The 16,435-nt window shown below is 44.7% G+C and overlaps 1 protein-coding gene across 4 annotated transcripts in view; it reads left to right on the forward strand.

Annotated features, from left to right (window-relative positions):
- The window catches only part of HACE1 (HECT domain and ankyrin repeat containing E3 ubiquitin protein ligase 1), a 141,031-nt gene that overhangs the window by 112,849 nt on the left and 11,747 nt on the right, over window positions 1-16,435 (forward strand). For all 4 annotated transcript variants that reach the window (XM_075340089.1, XM_075340092.1, XM_075340091.1 and 1 more), the window contains exons 21-22: window positions 9,868-9,966; window positions 10,723-10,793. In XM_075340089.1, coding sequence (XP_075196204.1) covers window positions 9,868-9,966; window positions 10,723-10,793 — 170 coding nt within the window. The remainder of the gene's footprint in view (window positions 1-9,867; window positions 9,967-10,722; window positions 10,794-16,435) is intronic.

Here is a 16,435-nt window from a genome sequence, read left to right on the forward strand (position 1 = left end):
AATATGAATATTACGGTATTCGCTAATCTCTAGTTGATACTGACTTTTTCGGATTGCTGCCTCCAATAGGTGGCAGTAGTTCCTCTTCTCTTCCTCTCTGAATAGGCATTTTGCATATATAAATTGTCAGGGGAGCATTGTATGCATCTTCCGAGTCTCTTGGGGCTCACTGCAAGGAAGAACTTTACATCTTAGACATATAGAAAATCTTTAGCTGTATAACTAGTCATATATTCCAATTCAGAGTCTTTTAGAATATTGAGAAATCCCTTTGGTAGTGGTAATAGTAGCAATATTGGCTGCAAACAGAACTACAAAGGGGTTTTCTGGGATCGCTGCCATTGTCGATAAGGTGATGCGTAAGCACTGCAGTCTGTTGTTTACACTGCTTACTCACAATATTAGTGGCTGTATTACTTATTTCGACTATTCACTTGAATGGGAAAAAGCTGTAATGCCCAGTATGGCTGCTACATTTTACAGATAGGCTGAGCTCTAAAAACCCCATAACAGCTGTTGGAGGGGTGCCAAGAGTTGGCCCCCACCAATTTATATATTCACTGCCTTTTGTGATACTGAAAACTGCAACATTTTAAAGAGAATTTTTACACTTAAAGGGAATATGTCAGCAGGTTTTTGCTATGTAAGCTGAAAACTGCATGCTGCAAGGGTTAAAACATAGAATTCAGGGATGCCTGTCTTGTAAAGGACTGATCTGTTGTTTGTATAACCAGCAGGACTTATCATTGCTCGGACTACCATGTCACGCACACTGCAGTTCAGGCACTCCCCTTACTGTGATTGACACCTCACTGTCAATTTACAGTCTTTACAGAGAGCCTGGTGTGGGCGGGGTCAGCTCTCTCAGCTCTGCTACATGGCTAAATCTATAAATTGTGATTGCATGAGAACAGCTGCACGCAGTGATCTAAGTGATGCATCGTTGGATTCAGGATCTCTTTTCCTACATCATGCTGCTTTCAGATGAGATTGCAAAAACCTGCTGACAGATCCCTTTAAGTGTAATTGCTGTTATGTGATTGCCAAACTCAGGGTATAGTGGGTATAATTTATACCTTCTGTTATCCACGTGCATTTTTTTTGTAGGTCTGTTGTGAATTAATTCATCCCCCCCCAACTTTACATAAAATTGTTCCCATGTATTAAATTGTATGATGCCGCCATTGAAGAAAGATAGCATGTCCGAAAATAAACAGTGGTTTTAAGCAATAAATGTACGTTATTTCATTTTCTTTTTTTTTTTTTTTTTTTTTCTCCCTCCGAAATTGCTATAATCAGCCATTAAATTGCCGAAGCCTCGTGTTTTGTTAGAAAACCTGTATTTTCCTTTTGTAGGCTTTCTGGTGGTTAGCGCAGGACTGCATTCTTCTTTTTATTTGTCTGGCATGTAGCAGCCATATATACAATACTCCTAATAATGTATTATCGGCAATTATCTTTCTGTGCATATTTTCAATTGTCTTCTAAATGTAATCTGCAGAGTAAATAAATCCAATGTGCTGTGAAGAGTTCCAATGCAAATAAGCCTTTCTGTAATTGCGAGATAGGAGGACGCCAGCATTACTGCACATTGCACAGCGCAAAGATACACATTATTAACTAGCCGAAGATAAATATGCACAGTCAGTTCTCTTAATTTCCTAATACAATTCTGGAGCACACCGCGGCACTCACAGGGGGACAAATAAGACACTTATTAATTGTTTACATTTATTATCAAGATTATGGCGTACATTTTATTTGGAAATTAGATTGCAATTGAAAGGCTAGAGGTGCACGGTGCAATTAAACATCGGAATACGCACGTCTTAACATATATCATTTCCTTATATATAAAGTCTTTGATATTTCGGTAACATGGATGTCAGTGCTGTTATTGCAATTTGAAATGACATTGCAGAGACATTGAAAATGGCCGAGGAAAGCTGCAGAGTATGTCATGCATTTCTTTTACCAGGAACACATTTGGTTGAATTATTAAATATGCTCGCCGCGTTGCGTTGTGCACCAGTAAGCTCTTTTTTTGGGTCACTAGTGATCTTCTGCATTCAGTTACTAAGCTTCGATACGTGTTAATTCTTCAAAATCGGATCGGTATTTTCCACTCGCACAATTAATGCAAATAATTAGCCCACCTATCAATCACTTTCTAATGCGAGAATGTAATAAGGAGCATTGTACACTGTGGGCATATGTTTAGTTGTTAATTATTTATATATTTAATTGGTTGGCGTCAGCGGGACGTAATCATCCATGTGGCATGCAGAAACAGCAGCCTTCCTGTCACTTGTCTCATACAGTTGTGGAATGATGAAATCCCATGGTGTGTTCATAGTTTGGGACTTTTATACTCCATTAACATTTTAATAAACTAGCAAAAAAAATGCCCAGTCTACAGGTAATCATATATTCAATAAAAATGCACATAAACTGTATTAGATGAAATTGAAAAGCTTGGAAGGGGTGCCAAAATACAAAGACTCATGGAAAAAATGGCGGGTGAAACAACAGGAATTAACATACAGAAAATAGAAATATGTATGAAACAAAGGAATCCATTCAGAGTATAAAGGAAGAAATAAGAAGCCAAGAATCACAGGCAACAGCAGAAAACAGGGCAAATACAATAAAGATCACAATGGACAAATATATGATAAGAGGACTAATTCCATAAGTACCGTTAGAGTGGAATATAAAGATGGCTAACCAGATTAAGCACTTGGTGAGTGTTTCGCAACAACTTCCTCTGGGGACTCACTTTTCATATTTGGCTTCTTGCTTATGTCTTTCACACCCTTTGAGGGTTTTTCTTTGTTCTATATATAAATATAATATATTAACAAAGAATAATATCTTTATATTATATTCTCACCCTTTGAGAGGTTTTTCTTATATATTATATTTACATATAGAAAAAAGAAAAAAACCTTCAAATAATTAGAAAGAAGATAAACATGAAAAGTGGGTCTCCAGAAGAAGCTGTTGCGAAACACTCATCAGGTGCTTAGTCCGGTTAGCTATATAGATATAGATACATATAGATTATATATAATAATAGTACATATTTTTGTACACTATTTCTTGTTGTCTCATCTCCCACATCTTCTTCCTTGTGTCTATTTTATAGGTTTTTCTTTATCGTTCCTTTGGGAGACCCAGACCTTGGGGTGTTTAGCTTCTGCCTCCGGAGGACACACAAAGTACTACACTTAAAAGTGTAGCTCCTCCCTCTGAGCTTATACACCCCCTGGTGAGCCAGTCCCAGCCAGTTTATCGCTTTGTGTTCAGGAGGCATACATCCACACATGCATTCTCATGATTTTTTTTCTTTGGAAGAGATTGAAGAAGTGCGGGTCCACGTCTGGACCCCCGGCATGTCCCTTCTCACCCCACTGTGTCGGCGGTGTTGTAAGGTTGATTTCCAAGGCTGGAGCCTTACATGCCGTGCTCCTTCACCATCCCTCCTGGGCTCTGGCTTGAAGTGGGGGCCAGCACGGTCTCCATCCACAGCCCCTTGAGGATTCTGCTGGACCGGAGCACTCATCCCCAGGGACCTGGCCCTGCGTCTTGGCAGCTAAGTACCTGAGACGTTTGTGTTGGGGGTCCCTGTTCTTTATTGTATGGGGAGAGTATGCTGAATGTATTTATTTTGGCATTTCCGGCGGGTTCTCTAGCCTTCGCCCGAGAACCGCGCCGATGGTGCCTGCGCGTCGGCCTCGCCGCTTAAATTTAGGCCCCGGCTTTGCCGAAGGCCTAGTTTCTGTTAACTACCCTCGCATGTCACTCATGCAGAGGGACAGGCACGGCTCCTCCCGGCAGGCCGTGGCATCCGGCCGTCCTGCACAGGGGAGGGACTCTCCTCACTGCTTGTGTGCGACTCCCCCCTTCCCCCCCCCCCCCTGCATGCCTCTATGGCCCTCCAGTTCCCGCTCTCCTACAGGAACGCCCCCAAGTCCCGCCCCCTCTCCGCTCCGGCGGCCATTTTCTTAGGCAGAGTTCACTCTGCGCTGGGCCTTTCTGCACTCTGCATCCCTGCTGAGGTGCTGTGCATTGGGGGTCCGGGCTTCGGGATCTGGAGGGCACACAACACTGCTTCCAGCGGTCTGGTAAGCCACAGCCGGTCTCTGGTTGTGGACCTCTGTATATTCTCCCTGGGGTTCATTCTCTTGCAGAGCCCCCACTCCAGCAGCATGTCTCACACGAGGAGCAAGGCTCCAAAGCTTTATGCTGTATGCGCTGCATGTAAGCTCCTGTTGCCTGAGCCGAGCACCTATCCACATTGTGATGTCTGCTCTAACTTGGCGGTGGCACAGCCTGGAGTCTCACCCTCAGTGGTCTCTCCGGCTGCCTCTGCACCTGTGGCTGAACCCCCGGCCTGGGTAGAGTCCTTCTCTAGGTCTATATCTCAGTCATTTGCTGAGTCCATGGGACTTTTGTCCAGGACTTTGATGAATATGCATCAGCCCTCCTCACAGGGTGCCTCTAATGCTCTTGCTAAGGGTCCTTTAGGATCCCTATCCTCTGACCTCCGTCCATCGGAGCTCACAGAGGATTCATCATCAGGTCCCAGACCCCGTCCTCCTAAGAGAAGGCGCAGGGTTTCCTCCCCCTCCTCATCCCGCGGCTCTGATTCAAGAGCTGACTCGCAAGATGAGGAGGATGCCCTTACGGGGGGCTCGTAGGCTAACTCCATGTACCCCATCGATCTTTCCGAGGGTGACTCAGATCTTAGTGACTTGATTGCTTTATTAATTCTGTACTGGATCTCAATCCGCCAGTATCAGAGGAGCAACCCTCTCTGGCAGAAAAGCACCAGTTTACCTCGCCTAAGAGAGTAAAGAGTGTGTTCTTTAACCACTCCAGTTTTCAGACCGCTGTGACCAAACCCAGGGCCTGTCCTGACAAACTCTTTCCAAAGCATGGTTTTGATGACCGTTTTCCCTTTCCACCTGAGGTGGTCAAGGAGTGGTCTCACTCCCCAAAGGTAGACCCCCCGGTGTCTAGGCTCTCAGCCCGGACCGTTGTGTCGGTGGCTGACGGCACCTCACTTAAGGATTCCACTGACCGTCAGATTGACCTTCTGGCCAAATCTGTGTATGAAGCGGCGGGGGCCGCGTTTTCCCCGACTTTTGCAGCAGTGTGAGCTCTCAAAGCCATCTCTGCTTCTCTAGAGGAGATGCATTCTCTCACCAAGGAATCTATGCCTGAGATGGTTGCCTTAACTTCTCAAGCTTCAGCTTTTTCATCTTATGCCATGTCTGCCATGCTAGAGGCTTCTCACCGCACTGCGGTGGCTTCGGCTAATTCCCTCGTTATCCGCAGGATCTTGTGGCTTCGAGAGTGGAAGGCAGATGCTTCTTCAAAGAAGCTCCTTGCTGGGCTCCCTTTTGCTGGTTCCCGGCTGTTCGGTGAACAGTTGGATGAAATTATTAAGGAAGCTACTGGCGGGAAGAGTACTTCCATGCCACAAACCAAGACCAGGAAACCCGCCCAGGGTAGGAATCAGTCGAGGTTTCGTTCCTTTCGTTCCTCCAACTGGTTGTCTTCTAAGCCCTCCGCCTCGTCCGCTATCTCAGCTAAGGACCAGAAATCCAACTGGCGCCCAAAAGCGCGTTCGCAGAAGACCGCAGGAGGTTCTGCCACTAAGGCAGCCTCCTCGTGACTCTCTGCCCGCTCCAGCAACATCCTTAGTCGGTGGCAGGCTCTCCCACTTTGGCGGCGCTTGGTTAAAACAAGTCTCCGATCAGTGGGTGAGAGATATCATATCTCACGGCTAGAGGATAGAATTCTCTTCCAGCCCGCCAAACAGATTTTTTTCTCTCAACTCCCCCCTGCTCCAAGGCCGCCGCCTTCTCACAGGCCGTCGCATCCTTGCAGGCAAACGGAGTAATTGTACCAGTTCCCGCTCGGGAACGGTTTAGAGGTTTTTACTCAAACCTCTTCCTAGTTCCCAAAAAGGACGGTACCTTCCGGCCCATCCTGGATCTCAAGCTTTTCAACAAGCATGTTCGGGTGCGGCATTTTCGCATGGAGTCTCTGCGATCAGTCATTGCCTCAATGACCCAAGGGGATTTCCTGGCGTCCATCGACATCAGAGATGCCTATCTACATGTGCCAATTGCAGTTTCACACCAGCGTTGGTTACGTTTTGCAATAGGAGAGGATCATTTCCAATTCGTGGCTCTCCCCTTCGGGTTAGCCACGGCCCCTCGGGTATTCACCAAGGTCATGGCAGCAGTGATTGTGGTTCTGCACCTCCAGGGGTTGGCAGTGCTCCCTTACCTGGACGACCTTCTTGTCAAGGCTCCATCCAGCGCAGACTGTCAGCGGAGTGTCTCGCTCACTCTCGCCACTCTAGCCCAATTCGGGTGGCTTGTCAATCTTCCCAAATCCACTCTGACTCCGACCCAGAGTTTCACGTACCTAGGGATGCAGTTCGAGACTTTGCCGGCACTTGTGAAGTTGCCCTTAATCAAACAGCAGTCACTCCAGCTAGCGGTGCGCGCTCTGCTGAGGCCCCGCCGTTATACCCTCAGGCGTCTGATGCAGGTGCTGGGTCAAATGGTGGCGTCCATGAAGGCTGTTCCCTTTGCCCAGTTCCATCTGCACCCCCTGCAGCTGGACATTCTCCGCTGTTGGGACAAGTGGCCTTCCTCCTTACACAGGTTAGTGGCTCTGTCGCCACGGACCAGGAGCTCTCTTCAGTGGTGGCTTCGGCCCCTCTCCCTGTCCCAAGGGCGCTCCTTCCTGGCCCCGTCCTGGGTGATTCTCACCACGGATGCCAGTCTATCCGGCTGGGGAGCGGTATGTCTCCACCACAGAGCGCAGGGCACTTGGACTCCGTCCGAGTCAGCCCTTTCAATCAATGTGCTGGAAACCAGAGCCGTGCTTCTAGCTCTCCTAGCTTTTCACCACCTGTTGGCGGGCAGGCACATTCGAGTCCAGTCAGACAATGCGACAGCGGTTGCCTACATCAATCACCAAGGCGGGACACGCAGCCGCCTGGCAATGATGGAGGTACAACGCATCCTTCAATGGGCAGAGGACTCCAAGTCCACCATATCCGCAGTCCACATCCCAGGCGTGGAAAACTGGGAGGCATATTATCTCAGCCGTCAAAGCGTGGACGGTGGCGAGTGGTCCCTGCACCCGGCAGTGTTTCAGTCAATCTGCCGCAAATGGGGCACTCCGTACGTGGACCTAATTGCATCCCGTCACAACAACAAAGTTCCTGTTTACGTGGCTCGCTCCCACGATCCTCAGGCTTTCGCCGCGGACGCTCTGGTTCAAGACTGGTCCCAGTTTCGTCTGTCCTACGTGTTTCCCCCTCTAGCTCTCTTGCCCAGAGTCCTGCGCAAGATCAGAATGGAGGGCCGTCGAGTCATTCTCATTGCACCGGACTGGCCCATGCGAGCTTGGTATCCGGACCTGCTCCAACTGTCCGTAGAGATGCCGTGGACCTACTCTCGCAAGGTCCATTTTTCCGCCCGAATGCTGCGGCCCTCAAATTGACAGCGTGGCTCTTGAGTCCTGGATTTTGACGGCTTCTTGTATTCCTCCTGAAGTCATCTCCACTATGACTCGGGCCCGTAAGTCTTCCTCCGCTAAGATCTATCACAGGACTTGGAAAATTTTCCTGTCCTGGTGTCGCTCTACCGGCCATCCTCCTTGGCCATTCTCTTTGCCGACCCTTCTGTCTTTTCTACAGTCCGGTCTGCAGCTAGGACTGTCCCTCAACTCTCTCAAGGGACAAGTCTCAGCTCTGTCAGTTCTGTTCCAGCGGCGTCTCGCTCGGCTGGCTCAGGTCCGCACCTTCATGCAAGGCGCGTCTCACATCATTCCGCCTTATCGGCGGCCCTTGGATCCCTGGGACCTTAACTTGGTCCTCACGGTATTGCAGAAACCCCCTTTTGAGCCTCTTAGGGAGGTTTCTTTGTATCGTCTTTCTGGTTGCCATAACCTCTCTCAGGAGAGTCTCTGATTTGGCTGCGCTCTCCTCGGAGTCACCTTTTTTAGTTTTTCATCAAGACAAGGTGGTTCTCCGTCTGACTCCGGACTTTCTTCCTAAGGTGGTCTCTCCCTTCCACCTTAACCAGGACATTACCTTACCTTCCTTCTGTCCGGCCCCTGTTCATCGCTTTGAAAAAGCGCTGCATACTCTAGATCTGGTGCGTGCTCTCCGGATCTATGTGTCTCGCACCGCTGCGCTCAGGAGGTGCACCTCTCTTTTTGTGCTAACCACAGGTCGGCGCAAGGGCCTCCCTGCTTCTAAGCCGACCTTAGCCCGTTGGATTAGATCGACCATTTCGGACGCCTACCAGAGTACTCAGGTGCCTCCCCCGCCGGGGATCAAGGCACACTCGACCAGAGCTGTCGGTGCCTCTTGGGCTTTTAGGCACCAGGCTACGGCTCAACAAGTCTGTCAGGTTGCCACTTGGACTAGCCTGCATACCTTCTCGAAGCACTACCAAGTGCATGCTCATGCTTCGGCAGATGCGAGCTTGGGCAGACGCATCCTTCAGGCGGCTGTCGCCCATTTGTGAAGTTAGGTTCTGCCTACTTCTTAGTTTTTCTGTTTATTCCCACCCAGGGACTGCTTTGGAACGTCCCAAGGTCTGGGTCTCCCAAAGGAACGATAAAGAAAAAGAATGTTGTTTACTTACCGTAAATTCTTTTTCTTATAGTTCCGTATTGGGAGACCCAGCACCCTCCCTGTTGCCTGTTGGCAATTTTTTGTTCTGCGTGTTATCACCGGCTGTTGTCGTGGACAGAGTCTCCGGTTGTTCCGGCTCTTGCTCTGTTCTACTTGTGGGTGGCTATTCTCCTTCAGCTTTTGCACTAAACTGGCTGGGACTGGCTCACCAGGGGGTGTATAAGCTCAGAGGGAGGAGCTACACTTTTAAGTGTAGTACTTTGTGTGTCCTCCGGAGGCAGAAGCTAAACACCCCAAGGTCTGGGTCTCCCAATACGGAACTATAAGAAAAAGAATTTACGGTAAGTAAACAAAATTATCTTTTTTTTAATTGTTCTTTAATAAAGGCTATGTGTGTTTTTATTGAATGTGATTCCTCATCGCCTCAACATCTTTTCTTCTGTGTTTATAAGGCTGCTTTCACGCTTGCATCGTTTTGCATCAGTTGCAATCCGTTGTGTGACTGATGCAATGGATGCGTTGCAGATAGTGGCACAACTGATGTGACTGATACTGCAAAATAACGATCCGTTGTTTTGTTTTTTTTTGTTTTACTGTTTTACCGGCGGCTGGCTATTGTGAACGATCAGCTAATCACCCGGCGGCCGGGTTCACAGTAGCCAGCTGCCGGACGATCAGCTGATTGTTCACAAAAGCCGCCGCCGGACGATCAGCTTATAGTTCACAAAAGCCGCAGCCGGCCGATCTGCTGATTGTTCGGCCGCCGAGAGAGTCATTAATTTCAATGATTAAACACGAGCTGAGCATGCGCAGTGAAAACAAAAGGATTCTGCTGCTCAAAAACATTACATGCTGCGTTCCTGCCGCCCGACGGCCAGTCGCTCCATGACTGATCCGTCACGCGGTGGATGCAACGCAAGGGCATCAGTCACAATCCGTCGCCCATACAAGTCTATGGGGGAAAAAAAACGGAATCCTGCAAAATATTTTGCAGGATATTGTATTTCCTCAAGGCGACGGATTGTGACTGATGCAAAATAACGTAAGTGTGAAAGCAGCCTAATTTAGACATGTGCATTGGTATCTATTTCTTCCCTGGACTACCGCCTCTAGGTTCACTTCATTAACATTTATTAGCATTGTATTTAAAAGCTTATTTGGTCATTGACGCGTTGGTGATTTTGTAATTTAAGGAGCTTCTTCTGTCCGGCATGCCAGAAATAGATGTGAATGATTGGATCAAGAATACCGAATATACTAGTGGTTATGATAAAGATGATCAAGTAATTAAGGTAAATATTTTTTACTTCTAAAATTGCCCTGTCTAAGTATGTTTAAACCTATATATTTCCCTACATTATGCTGGTTATCGCACATTGAGTCCACATGAACACATAAAATTGTGTGAACGATATTAGAGAGACGAATAGAGAGATATTTATTCTGTTGGATTGCATATCAATATGACATGGGAAGACTGTTGTGCCCTAGAAGCATAACCGGAGCTGTAGCATCCAAGAATTGCCACTGCACAGTCTACGGAGCCTTGCATTTCCAGCTATGTACCCTGTACATACTGCACAGGAGCTGCAAAAGGGGTGCTGGACTCCCACTGATCTAGTATTGATCACCTACCATAAAGAGATGTCTTCAATATACAACTCCTGGATAACCTCACTATTGCAGATCATTGATGCTTGCAGCTCTGTAGAGCAGGGCTCATGTGTGGCTGGTGGCAACATTTCTATAGAGTTTTTGTACTCTGCATGAATATCTGTGGGGATATTCTCATTGATTATCCAGAAATACTTATAAAATTTTCTCTGGATGAATTAGGTACATTTACATGTGCAATTAACAAAAGGGAAATGTGTTTTCTATATAGAATAGCTATACAGATCAAAATGTCGCATTGTGTCCTTTATGGACCTTTGGTCTTAAAGGGGAAAAAAGTAACATGACAGAATATGGGGATATAATGTATTATCCTTTATGCTACATTATCCAAGGTGTTTTTTCTTCTAATTTCTCACTGTTTTTGTTTCTAGTGGTTCTGGGAGGTTGTTCAAGAACTTACACAGGAGGAGAGAGTTTTGCTTTTGCAGTTTGTAACAGGCAGGTATGTAAGACTACCTTCATGATTTCTATATACTGTATATGCTAAAGGTGCAAATTACTTTTTAAGGGGATATCCAGGACTAAATTATTGATGACTTATGCACTTAAGGCCCCGTCACACACAGAGATAAATCTTTGGCAGATCTGTGGTTGCAGTGAAATCATGGACATATTATTCCATTTGTACACAGCCACAAACCTGTCACTGATTGTCCACAATTTCACTGCAACCACAGATCTGCCGCAGAATTATCTGTGTGTGTGACAGGGCCTTTAGGATAGCTAATCTATAGGAGACTGGTGGAGGTCTGACACCCAGCACACCCACAGATCAGCTGAGCACTGCTCCGGCAAAAGCCATATATAAATGATGTACAAGGTGAACAGCCTTTAAATTGTCATAAAACCACAAATTTATATTTCCTGGCACTTACTCTTGCATGGTTGCCACCATTTACAAAAGAATTGTTTTGGTTATGTATGCATGTATGTGTAGCAATACTGCTGTTTTGGTGGTTCACTTATATGTTTTCTGATCAAAGAATGATAACTAATCATTTCATGTTATTTACATGTACGTATAGAGCATAGAAAGTGTGTATGTATATACAGTTACTAAAGCGTCTACACATCCCTAATAAAATGTCGTCAGCTTTTTTTGCATGTAAAAAAAATCATAAAAATATAATAATAATTTCAGAATTATTTGCACCTTTTAATGTCACCCATCTGGACAAATTAGTTGGTAAACAAACTGAAATTATTTTGCCGGGGAAATACAAACGATAAAAGTAAAATAATGTGGTTGTATAAGTGTGAACATCCTCTTAAGGTCCAGTCACACTAAGCAACTTACCAGCGATCCCAACAACGATAGGGATCGCTGGTAAGTTGCTAGGAGGTTGCTGGTGAGCTGTCACACTGCGACGCTCCAGCGATCCCACCAGCAACCTGACCTGGCAGGGATCGCTGGAGCGTGGCTACACGAGTTGCTGGTGAGCTCACCAGCAACCAGTGTCCAGCCCCCAGTCTCCTAGTTACAGCACACATCAGGTTAATTAACCCGATGTGTGCTGCAGCTAAATGTGCACAGAGCAGGGAGCAGCGCACACTGAGCGCTGGCTCCTTGCTCTCCTAGTTACAGCACACATCGGGTTAATTGCCTGATGTGTGCTGCAGCTATCTGTGCACAGAGCAGGAGCCGGCAGCACAGGCAGTGAGAGCGGAGGAGGCTGGTATCAAAGGTAAATATCGGGTAACCAAGGACAGGGCTTCTTGGTTACCCGATGTTTACATTAGTTACCAGCCTCAGCAGAAGCCGGCTCCTGCTGCCTGCACATTTAGTTGTTGCTGTCTCGCTGTCACACACAGCGATCTGTGCTTCACAGCAGGACAGCAACAACTAAAAAATGGCCCAGGACATTCAGCAACAACCAACGACCTCACAGCAGGGGCCAGGTTGTTGCTGGATGTCACACACAGCAACATCGCTAGCAACGTCACAAAAGTTGTTCGTTACCAGCGATGTTGCTAGCGATGTTGCTTAGTGTGACGGGGCCTTTAGAATTAGGATGCACTTGTGTTCAGAATTAGCCAGTCACATTTAAACTTATGTTAAATATTAGTTGCTACACAGCTGCCATCATTTAAAGTGGTTCTGATTAGCTCCAGATAAAGTTTTGTATTTCCAGTAGGATTTTCTTAGTTGCATTTTACAGCAAAAAGCATGGTGTGTAAACTGCTTACAACACAGCAAAGGATTTCATTTTTGAAAGTTATCAGTCAAGAAATGGGTGCAAATTAATTTTCAAATTTCCAAGGCTTTAGATATACTTTTGAACAATTAAGTTATCAAGAAATGGGTTAAATTTGCAACAACAGTGACATTACCTAGAACTGTACGGCCTTCAAAATTTCATGAAAAGACAAAAAGAAAATTGGTGCGAGAGGCTGCCGAGAGGCCTACAATAACATCAAAGGTGCTGCAGAATTTTCTGGCAAGTACTGGTTATGTACTGCATGATACAACAATTTCATGTATTCTTCATATGTATGGGCTAGTTGGTAGGTTAGCAAGATGGAGTCCTTTTCTTATAAAGTAAAAACATCCAAGCCTGGCTATGATTTGGCCAAAACCTACATCAAGTCGGCTAAAACCATGTGGATAAATGTAAGGTCTGATGAAACAAAGGTTGATCTTTTTGGCCATAATTGTTTGGCATTAAGCCAACACTCCGCTTCACCAAAAGCACACCATACACTCAGTGGAAGCATGGTGGAGGCAGCATTATTGTTTGGCAGCTGGAACTGGAGCTTGAATATGGAGGCAATAACAAACAGTTGCAAGTAGCATTCAATTTAATGAAAAACGTCGGGCTCTAAAAGCAAAAGGAGAGGAATTTTAGCTTTCATCCTTGAAAGCAACGCTAAAGATACCTCCAGATCAACAAAAGAATCACTTCAGCAGAAAATTTTTTATAATTTTGCAATTGCCCAACCACAGCCCATACTTGAATCCAATTCTATGGGTGACCTGAAAATGGCTGTACACAGGACATGCCCTTGTAATCTGGCAGATTGGAGTGCTACTTCAAGGAAGAATGGGTCAAGAAAGCAAATTATAGATGTGTCATGCTGATAGAATTCCACGTAGAGATGAGTGAACCCAAACGGTAAAGTTTGGTGTTCGTATCGAGCAGAGACTCGATGTTCGAAATCCGGTACTTTACGTATGCTGACCGTATCGCTGTGCTCGGGTACACTCGGTGCTCAGCCCAGTGCGAGCCGCTTGCAGTGTTTTGAACGGCCCACGCTGGGGGTGAAAGCAGCGTTAGCGGATGTAGTGTGTACAAAAGAGAAAACCCCTACCTCTCCCCAGAAGTGATCTGCTTACAGCTGGCTGTATCTGAACGGAAAGCTGAACTGCCCAATCAGTGATTTCCAATAAAGTTTGGGTCCAGAGCAGAACTTTATCTAAATCCCGGCTGAACCCGCAGAACCCGAACTTTATCAGGTCCGCTCATCTCTACTCCCTCCCAAAGAGACTGAATGTTGTTGTAAATTCAAAGGATCCTCAAAGAATGAGTTTAAGGGTGTGCATATTTATGCAACCATGTTATATTAGTTATTTATTTTTTCTTTTTCCATCTAAAAAGACTTCTGGTTTTTATTTTCAATTGAAAAACACCGATTAGGGGTTACACTAAAGCTATGTGCAGACATTTCTGCACAATTCCTGCATTTCTTGGCAGGAAAAACACAACTGCAAAAATTCATGTTTTTGCTGCGCCTTTTTAGTGCAGATTTTTTTATTCATTAGAATGGGTGAAATCTGCAGTATAAACGCTGCAAGAATTATCATGTTGTAGATTTAAATCTGCAAGGACTAAATACCATGTGCATTAGACTTCTGGATTCTTATTACCTTTGGTGCCGTGATTACCTTCAGGTTAAAATGCATTGAATAATGCGATTAAAAACGCATTGTGTGCGCACAGCCTAAGACTATGTGCCCATGGGACTACGTACCCGCGTATTTTTCCACAGGTTTCACGCAGCTGCTCCCTGGAATCCGCAGCTATCAATCGCTGCGGGATTCGAGCATTTTTGTTGCGGTAAACCTGTGGGAAATCCCTGCTGACATCTCGCCCTCTACCTCCATAATGGAGGAGCGGAAATTCCTCAGATAATTCCGCATGAATAATGGACATGCAGTTACGTGCGACTGCGGGAAATCCGCAGCATTTTCCACAGCCGCACATACCGCAATCAAATCCCATAGGATAACATTGGGGAGTGTCTGTACTTGCTAGAACCTGCGGATTTATCTGGAAAATCCAGATAAATCTGCGGGTTTTCCGCAGCAAAATCCACGGGTACATTGTCCCGTGGTCACATAGCCTAAAGGTGGAAAAAGCTCTGAAATGGTATAATTTTTTTGACATGACATTTGAATAGGGGTATGTTTATTTGTCACATCTGCTTTGTGTGTATTTATATATGTATATAATATATATAATTAAAAGCTGCTCTACCATTTACTGGCCATCAAACCCTTGAATTAAATACAGTTTGATTCAGCTTACGAATGGTTAAATTTTTTGTCTTTATGAAGAAATATATATGCAGTCTTCCTCTGCTTCAGTCTATTCCTGTGTGTTTCTCCATTACGATCTCATCTCTGTCTAAGCATAGCTTTAGTACCACTTCAGCGACAAAAAATCAAACATTCCGTCCCCTGACTGCACACCATAAAATTAATTCAATGGATATGGTAAAACAAATGCATCTATGATTGCAGCTTTTAAGATTCCTGGATGTCTTTAAGAATAACTGAGATGTTTTTGTCTCCCGCTGTATATGTGCCTTACAGTCATAATGGAATAGCTTGAGCTCTGATAGTTGTATTGTGTCTCCTGCTGTATATCCGCCTTATAGTAATATTGCAATGACTTGAATTCTGATAGTTCCATTGTTTATGAAGCAGTACTATGGTATGGATATAGATCAATGCAAAGCTTTACATAAATCCTATACAAAGAAGTCTATCTTCTAACCTTTTCCCAACTGCTTAAAATGGACACTTGCCTACAATAATTCCTATTGCTTCCAGAAAAATGCTGATTTATATAGTAGTCATGTTGCTAGAATCTGCTGTTGAATAATGACCTATAAAATACATTTTTTTCAAGTGCATATATTCAGTCCGAGGATATCTGTGTTCGGTAATGCTCTGGTAGACCACTACAATGTGTAGATTTTGTATTCCCTCTAAACCTTCCCTCGGCTGCCGTACAGCAATATGACGTTTTATTGTAAACAGACTATAAAAGTAAAAAGCAGCCAAAAGGCAACAGCAAAAGAAAGTGTAAATCACAATATATTTAGTGCTCTCTTCTCACCTAAGCCTTTTGGGGATGAAACATTCAGTTAGAAATTTTGATGAATGTTTCACTATACAGTAAAGCCTTTCATTGTGTTTTCCTTTTAAACAAAAAATGTGTGTGTGTGTGTGTGTGTGTGTGTGTGTGTGTGTATGTATATATAGACAAACAAACAGTATATAAATAATTTTATATCTTGAAAGGACATACACATTTTGGTTTTATAATCTCACATTTTAATGTGGTATAATGAATGCTTGCTATATCATAGATGATTGTTCACATTGGTGGGTCACTAAACTTGGACATTTTTCCAATCCTTTAACATTAGCGTTGTAACATTTCCATCACCTATTAGAAATTTTCTTAACAGAAAATCTGTGCCCCAATATATTACAAATGACTATTTAGATTTTTTGCACACACAGCTTATATACAGTGAGAGTGAATTGTGCAAGTTCTCCCATTTAAAAAGATGAGAGGCCTGTAATTGACATCATAGGTAGACCACAACTAAGAGACAAAATGATAAAACAAATCCAGAAAATCACCTTGTCTGAATTGGTAAGATTTTTTTTTTTGCTAATTATGGTGGAAAATAAGTATTTAGTCATCTAAAAACATGCAACATTTCTGGCTCTCACAGACCTGTAACTTCTTCTTTAAGAGGCTCCTCTGTCCTCCATTCATTACCTGTAGTAATGGCACCTGTTTGAACTTATCAGTATAAAATACACCTGTCCACAACCTCAAACTGTCA

The sequence above is a fragment of the Anomaloglossus baeobatrachus genome, chromosome 3 (genome assembly GCF_048569485.1).
Source record: "Anomaloglossus baeobatrachus isolate aAnoBae1 chromosome 3, aAnoBae1.hap1, whole genome shotgun sequence".
NCBI lineage: Eukaryota > Metazoa > Chordata > Amphibia > Anura > Aromobatidae > Anomaloglossus > Anomaloglossus baeobatrachus.